Below are 8,667 nucleotides of genomic sequence, written 5' to 3' on the forward strand. Positions count from 1 at the left end.
CTTTTGAATTAAAGCTGCTCCTTTTTGAATTAGAGCTGTCCCTTTGTGTCTTTTCATGTGAGGTTCGAGGTGCCAACTTCTTCCTTTGACTTCCCTTTCTCGAGAAAAGTGGCTTTTCCGGCGAGATGAAAGACCGTATGTAGATCCTCTAAGACTGTGAGATCTCGAGATTACCTTCATGTTCTTCTTCACACAAATTCGAGCCCATAGCATGTGTGTTTGTGTTTCGTGTCTTCATCAACTCCAACATAGCATCCGCACTTATCTCCGATAAATTTAAAGTTTTCTGAAGACCATATGCATGTAGTGGAATTCCAAAAACCTTAATCCATTTATGATCAGATTTCTTTTAGGTTAGCTTCGAGCCAGCCACTGGAGACCACCATTCAAGAGTTAGCTTTCGTCCCTTCCAGAACCAATCACCAGCTTTTACCCTACATGCCTCCAGTCTGGATGGAAGCTCAAAAAGAAATTGATTATGGTTAATGGGTGTGACTTTAAGTCCTGCAGTAACTTGCCACCTGCCCACAGACCATTTTTGGATGATATCTGCATTTGGACTAGTGTTGAATGGGTCATTAAATTCTCCCACAAGACATCTCGAGAGGAAGTGCTCCCTTTTCCATCAACCCTTTGTGACTGGCATGTCCTGCTCCAGAACTGATTGTGTTTAGCCAAGTAGGGATCCTTGTTGCCTCCATGAAAGATTTAGATTGCTCATCTGCTAAATGGAATCTTGGATCTACCAAAGAGCCCAAATATTTTAGAATCTTTCTGGCAATATCATACCATCCCTTGTTGTATCTGTCTTTCAGAATGATAATGTTGCCCTTTTGTCCCCTAGAATAGTTTCTATTCTCACAAAGCGTCCATCATTGTTGAAATTTTGTATTGCTCTATCTGAATAAGCTTGTATTTTCCTTCCCCATCTTCTGCATTTGTTCCCCGACTGCTTGGAGGCCTGCTTTAGGGATATACATATCCATCTGAGATTACTTTCATCTATTCTGGTGCTGCTCGTGAACCTTCTGCTATATTCAGTTAAAATGAACCAACTGTCCCCACTGCTCGTTAGTCTAAAGAATTTCCCACTCGATGTAAAAGAAATTCCCTGCTCCATAACTTACGCAATGGTAGGTTTACCATCGAAAAGTGTATGCTGGAGAGAGAGAGAGAGAAGGGAAAGACTACCTACGGTAATTGAAACCTCCAAACCTCCAGGTGGACCAAAACTGTGATGGTCAAGGCATGCAAGGCTTTTGGGGTTGATATAACAGGATTTGAGCATGAAATCGTGGACATGGTCTTATTCATGGAACATAAGAGGCAGCTGCAATTGAATTAACAAAAATCAGAGGGTGGTTCAGCAAAAAAGTCTCGAAGAAAAGGTGAACTCGAGCTAGAAGGCTGAAATGTGGTTTAAATTATGATGGCATGGCAAAGGAGGATAGGGGCAGGTTTCACAAAGCTCTTTCTGAATGAAAGTAAAAATTATTAGTTGGAACGTGCGGGAGGTGAATGAAGCAGCTAAGCAAAGTTCAGTGAAATCTTTAATGGGTAAATGGAAAGCAGACATAATTTGCCTGCAGGAGACAAAAATAGTAGATTGGTAGTCACAGATGATTCAACAAATATGGGGCAATAGATGGGCTGGTTGGACTGAGCTGAAAGCAAGTGGTAGTAAGGGTGGGATAATAATTCTCTGGGATAAAAGGTTCTAGAGTTGCATTGATGTGCAACAAGGTTCATTCACTCTCTCGTGTATGTTAGAGAGTTCTTTGGAAGAATTCCGATGGTGTTTCACAGGTGTTTATGGCCCTCACTCTAATCCAGAAAGGGAGGATCTATGGCTCGAATTTGCAGCTATTAGAGGTATCTGGAATGAGCAGTGGGTCATCGGTGGTGATTTCAATGTATGCAGATTTCAAAGTGAAAGGTATAACTGCATCAGAAGATCGAAAGCCATGAAAAACTTCTCAGATACCATCCAAGATCTGAACTTAATTGACCTCCCTTTACAGGGTGCTTTCTATACTTGGTACTGAGGAGAAGATTCTATTCAAGATTCTAGAATAGACATGTTTTTGATATCACCTGAATGGAGTGACACCTTTAAATCTATAAAACAAATTGCTGTTCCAAAAGTTATGTCAGACCACAGACCTGTACTTCTGCTAAATGGTGACTGGGAAGACAATCCTTCCTATTTTAAATTTGAAAACATGTGGTTGCAAGAGGAATGGTTCTTAGATAAAATTAAAGAATGGTGGCAGAACTACTCTATTAGGGAGAGTCTAGATTTTATTTTATCTTAGAAATTGAGGTGTCTTAAACAAGATATCACCGACTGGAACAGAGAAGTCATTGGCAAGATGGAAACCAGAAAGAGCAAAGCACTGGATGAACTTATGGCTATTGAGCAGGCAATCGAAAACAGGCTCCCATCCCAAGCAGAAAAAGAAAAAATGATGGTCCTAAAAATGGAACTACAATAAATCGCTAAGGCGGAAGAAGTGTCATGGAGGCAAAAATCCAAGTGTTTATGGCTTAAGGAGGTTGATGGAAACACCAAATACTTCCAAAGGATTGCGAACTCCTTCAAGAGGAGCAATCAGATTGATACACTGAAGGTGGGAGATGAGATTATGGATGATAAATATCAAAACAACAATTCTCGACTTCTATCAAAATCTGTACACTAAAAAAGAGCAATGGAGGCCTACTGCAACCTTTGAAGATCTAGCCAGCCTTACAATGGAGCAAAGGGAATGTTTAGAAAGAGCTTTTGAGGAAGATGAAATACTTGCAACAATTAACCCTTGCGCCCCCGATAAAGCTCCAGGTCCCGATGGCTATACTATGGCATTTTACTAGAAGACATGGGATTTTATTAAAACTGATGTTTTGGGGGTGGGGGCAATGCATCACTTCCATCAGCGTTGTTACATGGTCGAGTCCAACAATACCTCTTTCATAGCACTGGTTCCAAAAAAGAAAGGTGCCATTGAACTCCTAGACTATAGGCCGATAAGCCTTATAGGCAGTGTTTACAGAATCCTCGCCAAAGTCCTGGCGGAAAGACTAAAAACTGTGATTGGGCAGCTGATTTCGGTGCAACAAAATGCTTTCATCAAGTCCAGGCAAATCGTAGATGCTGTTTTAATAGCTTATGAAGTTCTAGACTAGAGGCTCAAAAGTGGACAGCCAGGCATTTTGTGTAAACTGGATATTGAAAAAACCTTTGATTAAGTTAGTTGGACTTACCTATTGCATATGCTGAGGATGATGGATTTTGGAGATAGGTGAATTAAACGGATCGAATACAGCATCACTACAGTCAAATACTCTGTTTTAGTTAACAGAAGCCCAGTTGAATTTTTTTCTCCTCAGTAAGGCATCAGACAGGGTGATCCTCTCTCACACTTACTTTCTATTCTTGCCATGGAAGGCCTCAGCAAGATGTTGGACAGAGCCAAGCAGTTACAGTGGATTGAAGGGTTCACAGTGGGAAATAACATAGAAACCTCAGTATCAATTTCTCATTTGCTTTATGCAGATGATACCTTGATATTTTGTGGTGCCGATAGATTCCAAGTAGAGCATCTTAATCTGACCCTTCTTATATTTGAAGCTATTTTAGGTCTCCATATCAATATGTTGAAGAGTGTGATATACCCTGTGAATACAACTCCTGATCTTCATGATTTAGCTGAACAATTATGCTGTAGTGTTGGGTCTTTCTCGACAACCTACTTGGGTCTCCCTTTGGGGGCAAAATATAAGTCCATTGATATTTGGAGCAGTGTTATCAAGAAGGTGGAGAAAAGGCTAGCTACTTGGCAGAGGCAATATCTTTCTATGGTGGTAGACTAACTCTCATCAATAGTGTCATGGATAGTATCCCTACGTATCTCATGTCACTATTCCCATTGCCCGACAAGGTCTGAAATAGCTGGATAAAGTCAGGAGGAACTTCCTTTGGGAGGGTAACAGTGAAGGGCACAAGTTTTACTTAGTTAAATGGTGTAACGTGGTCAGTCCAAAGATGCAAGGGGGTTTGGGAATCAGGGACCTAGCCAAGCATAACAAAAGCGTGTTGTTAAAATGGCTATGGAGATATGGAATAGAGGGAAATAGCTTATGGAAGAAAGTGGTAGCAGCCAAGCATGGTGAACTAAGCCACTGGTGAACTAAGCAAAGCAATTCTTCACACGGGGTAGGGGCATGGAAACATATACGCAAATATTGGGAAGATTTTGTTCAATAAATTTCTTTCAAAGTTGGGAATGGTCTGAACATGAATTTCTGGAAAGATAGTTGGCTTTGGAATTTCATCTTGAAAGAGCTTTACCCAACTCTCTTCCTAATAGCACGTGATCCTGACTCTACAGTTGCGCAGAACAGAGAGGACAATAAATGGAATTTACTTTTCATGAGAAGCTTCAATGATTGGGAGCTTGGCAGTCTGATTGAATTAATGGGTAGACCGGAAGGTTACAACATGAATCCACAAGCTACGGATATCATGTGTTGGGGTCCTAAGGCAAAGGAATACACTATAAAGAAGGGGTATAAATTGTTGCACGCGCAGAATGATATTACAGATTTATGGCCGTGGAAACTAATCTGGAAAACAAAGTTACCACCAAAGATAATATGCCTCAGCTGGTTGGCATTAAAGATTGCTTGTTTGACAGTGGACAATCTTTGTAGAAGAAACTTCCAGCTGGTCAGCAGGTGTTATTTGTGTCAGGAAAGTGCAGAATCAGTAAATCATCTTTTCTTGCATTGTGCGGTGGCTGCAGGCATATGGCATATGTTCCTTTCCCTATTCAGTTTGAACTGGGTGATGCCTCAAACTATCAGAGAAGTTGTTGTGAGTTGGGGCCATTTGACAGTTGATGGGGCCATCAGGAACACCTGGAGAATGATTCCAGCATGTATTTTTTGGTGCCTATGGACAGAAAGGAATCAACGGTGTTTTGAGGGAATTTCAACTCCTAATCGCTCACTCAAAGCTAAATGTTTGTTCAGTCTTTTTTGTTGGTCCAACCTGTCTTATGTGAATAGTTACACTGCTTTCTTAGATTTATTAGCTCTTTAACTCTAGGCCAGACATAGTCATGTTTTAAGCCTTGTCTAGATCTTTTGAATTGGTGGCTGGCTCCCGTGTCTTAGCTGCTATCATGTAACGGAGCTAGCATATCTACTTTTGTACTGTTAGCATCTTCTTGATGCCGGTAATGAAACAACTTACTTCATCAAAATAAATAAATAAATATATATATAGTGAGCTTTTATCTACATTAGCCTGTAACCAGATGCGTTGGATAACTTCATGAATGCTTCATTAGCAACCTAACAGAGATAATGCCAGCCCTGCAGTACATCAATGGATCATCTGCAAAACAAATATGTACACTGCCCAACTTCCTGCACCTTGGGTGAAAATTGAAGTTCCCATTCCTAGCTAATTGATTCAGCCTTCTTCCCAAGTACTCCATAGCCAAGACAAAAAGACGTCTAATGCCTCTTTTGGTAATAAAAGGAGTCAATTAAGCATCAAGGAATAGGACACTATAGACACACGTGTCATAATCCAATGAATAAATTTGGCAGGAAACCCCATGTCTATTAACAATTTCCTTATAAAGCCCCATTCCAAAGTGTCATAAGCTTTCCTTAGGTCCACCTGAGAACACACCTTGGAGAAATCCATTTCCTAGAATAGCACTTAAAAATCTCATGACTAAACAATATATTATCAATAATGTCTCCCTTCAACAAATGCAGATTGGGAGCATTCCACTAATCCGCCAATTACCTGTTTAAGTCTCCTGGTTAAAATTCCTTTGAAATGATTTGTACAGGGTAGTACAGCATGCTATAGTATATAGGGCTATAAGCCTACTGAAGCTTGTTTATTTCAAATATGTCTCTAGGTATATTCTCTCTTCGGCAAAAGACTCTTCGGTGAAGCTTTGGGAAGTTGGCACAGGAAGACTGGTCAAACAATATGTTGGAGCTACACATACACAGTTGCGCTGCCAGGTATGTCAGGCTCACAGTTTGCTTTGAAGAGTTCATGTTTCATGTCACAGTTTTTATCATCTGTTTTTTTTATTCACATTTTTTTTTTATAATTATCTATTAGCAAAAGCCTAATTTGGCTGCTCCCTGTAGTTAAGCCGATATAGGCTAAACAGAAGCAATAATATGGAGTTACATATTTATGCAAATATCGACTGCTTTTCATTATTGAATATGCAATACGTGCTATCATATGGCAAGGCTGCTGTCGTCAGTTTATCATTCTTGTGAAAGGATTCCTAACTGCTTCTTGGATATTCTGTAACTATCATGATCATTATGGAATTCCATGAATAAAATAGAAGCTAATACATTTGAAATATCATGGCAACAATAATAGCTATGCTTCAATCCCAAGCTAGTTGGGTCGTCTATATGAATCTTCACTATCCAGGTACCCCATTTAGACCCATCTCAATCCAATATTCTCTCACATGAAAAGGTGAAATAGTTTTTCGCTTAAGATGAAGGAATCTGTAAGCTTATGTTAATTTCTTGATTGAAGTTCAGGTAATTTTGAGATGTGATAATTAGAGAGAACACCTAATGAAAGTGTTCCACATGGATTTCCTGCATCTTCATGTTCATTTTCTGTAATTAGGATGTATTTAATATATGCACCAATCAAAGTGTTTTTCTTTTGTTTTCTTTTTTATTTTTGCTATTGATATTTTTATTTGTATTTTGCTCTCACATTCTTGTTGACAATTGACAGTTGAAAATTGCTTTCAATGCAGGCTGTTTTCAATGATACAGAAGAATTTGTATTATCAATTGATGAATCTCTAAATGAGGTAAGTTTGTCTTCCTTCAATGCATACACAGGTAACACTACAGAGATTAATTAGGATGCTGGTCACAGATTGTTGCATGGGATTCTCTGACAACTGAAATAGTGGCTAGATGGCCCTCCAACCATATTGGTGCACCCCGTTGGCTTGAGCATTCCCCAGTAGAAGCTGCATTTGTGTCTTGTGGGATTGACCGATCCATTCGGCACTGGACTTAGTGCCACTACTGAGCCAGCAGCATTAGTAAAGCCAGAGATATGCCAGTGTAATTTAATAAGCTTGCTGTAACCTGTAAGAAACTCTGAGCACACTTGTTTGTTGTATACTTGAGAGAAGAGAAAGAGGCATTAGGAGAGGTCAACCTGGCAAAACTCTTAACCTCTTCTCGGCTGTGCAGTGGGCCAAGTAAATGGAAATGATTTTTGTCTATACATCCTCTCTGCCTCGATTCTTTCCTTAGTTGGTGAACGAAAGAAGAGGCAATGAGCTATAAAGCAGATTTCAAGTTGGTCCAATGGTCAGGCATGATGGTTAATCTCCTAGCTGACCTTTGCTGATCAACCAAATTGCTTTTAAGGGAAGACCGAATAATGCTTGCTGGACATGTATTTAGTTTTTTTTTTTATCTGCCCGGCAGGATTTCTTTCCATGTTTTTGTAATTGATTTGAAATTATTACACAATGTGGACATAAGCTTGATGTTCATTTGACATTCTTAGTAGCAACCTTGTACCCTCCAATAGGATATCCACGTCTCTTTGCAATGGATAGCTGCACTGTTGACTGTACCAAAAAGAAAATTTTCTTCTCACAGTAGACATTTCTTCCATTCCGAGTTTATGTAATGTTTGATGCGTGTTAAAATGAGCACCATTGAGACTGAAAGTAAGTAGGGAGTAGAATATAGCTTGACAATGACATTCCTGTTCCCATATTGTTCTGTATTTGTCACCTAAAATAAAACAACGTGAGAAATAGCTCTGTGGAGGCTAAAGTTAGTAAGCAAGACCAGCCTGATGGCCTTGATCATTGCAAATTTGCATTAGTTTAAAAGTTATTGCTGATCATTCTAGCGAAGTTTGGCACATTATTTTATAGCAGCTTAGCTCCATTAAAACTAGTTGTTTGCCGACTGACAAGCACAAACGCACTATGAGTTTTGTGCTTCACTAATCAAATATAGGATAGAAATCGTATTGGTACAGATAATAATTCAATCAAATCTTGCTATTATTATTCAAATGTTTAAAAGAAGAGAGTTGGTTGTGGTCATGAACCACTATTATAGTCTAAATGATAATTAAAAACAATTAGTAACTATGAAGTTTAATACCATGTCTTTTATGGTTCATACTTAAAATCATGATCAATTCGTTGATTCATGTGATTTCAATTGGAGAACATATCATTGGGTTAAAATAATCATAATAAGATCAAATTCAATGAATTGAATCAGCATAAATAGAACCCAAGAAGAATTAAATGAAAGCCTAATCAACTTGATGGAAATTGAATTGCATAATTTACATTGTTATCGAAAGACACCATCTCCTCCTTGGAAAAAAAGTCTCGATGGCTTTTTCAAAAACTGGCTTCTTTAAGTCAACTAATACCAAATCAAGATCTTGCTTAGCCTTCACATATGATATATAAGATGATTCAGAACCACTATGAACATTACACCACCTTTATTGAAATCAACCAAGCGAACACCCTATCGGGCCAATGTATGAACATCACGAACTAACTCCTTATCATCCTCTACACGAGCAACACTTCCCATTGA

General features: G+C 39.0%; 1 protein-coding gene across 3 annotated transcripts in view; it reads left to right on the forward strand.

The window, feature by feature from the left end:
- Window positions 1-7,681, forward strand: part of LOC101264599 (cleavage stimulation factor subunit 50) — a 31,133-nt gene extending 23,452 nt beyond the window's left edge. For all 3 annotated transcript variants that reach the window (XM_069292637.1, XM_010315908.3, XM_019211507.3), the window contains 3 exons: window positions 5,943-6,051; window positions 6,828-6,884; window positions 6,953-7,681. In XM_069292637.1, the coding sequence (XP_069148738.1) occupies window positions 5,943-6,051; window positions 6,828-6,884; window positions 6,953-7,099 (313 nt within the window). In that variant the 3' untranslated portion in view covers window positions 7,100-7,681. The remainder of the gene's footprint in view (window positions 1-5,942; window positions 6,052-6,827; window positions 6,885-6,952) is intronic.
- The last annotated feature ends 986 nt before the right edge of the window (window positions 7,682-8,667 follow it).

The sequence above is a fragment of the Solanum lycopersicum genome, chromosome 12 (genome assembly GCF_036512215.1).
Source record: "Solanum lycopersicum chromosome 12, SLM_r2.1".
NCBI classification, from domain to species: domain Eukaryota; kingdom Viridiplantae; phylum Streptophyta; class Magnoliopsida; order Solanales; family Solanaceae; genus Solanum; species Solanum lycopersicum.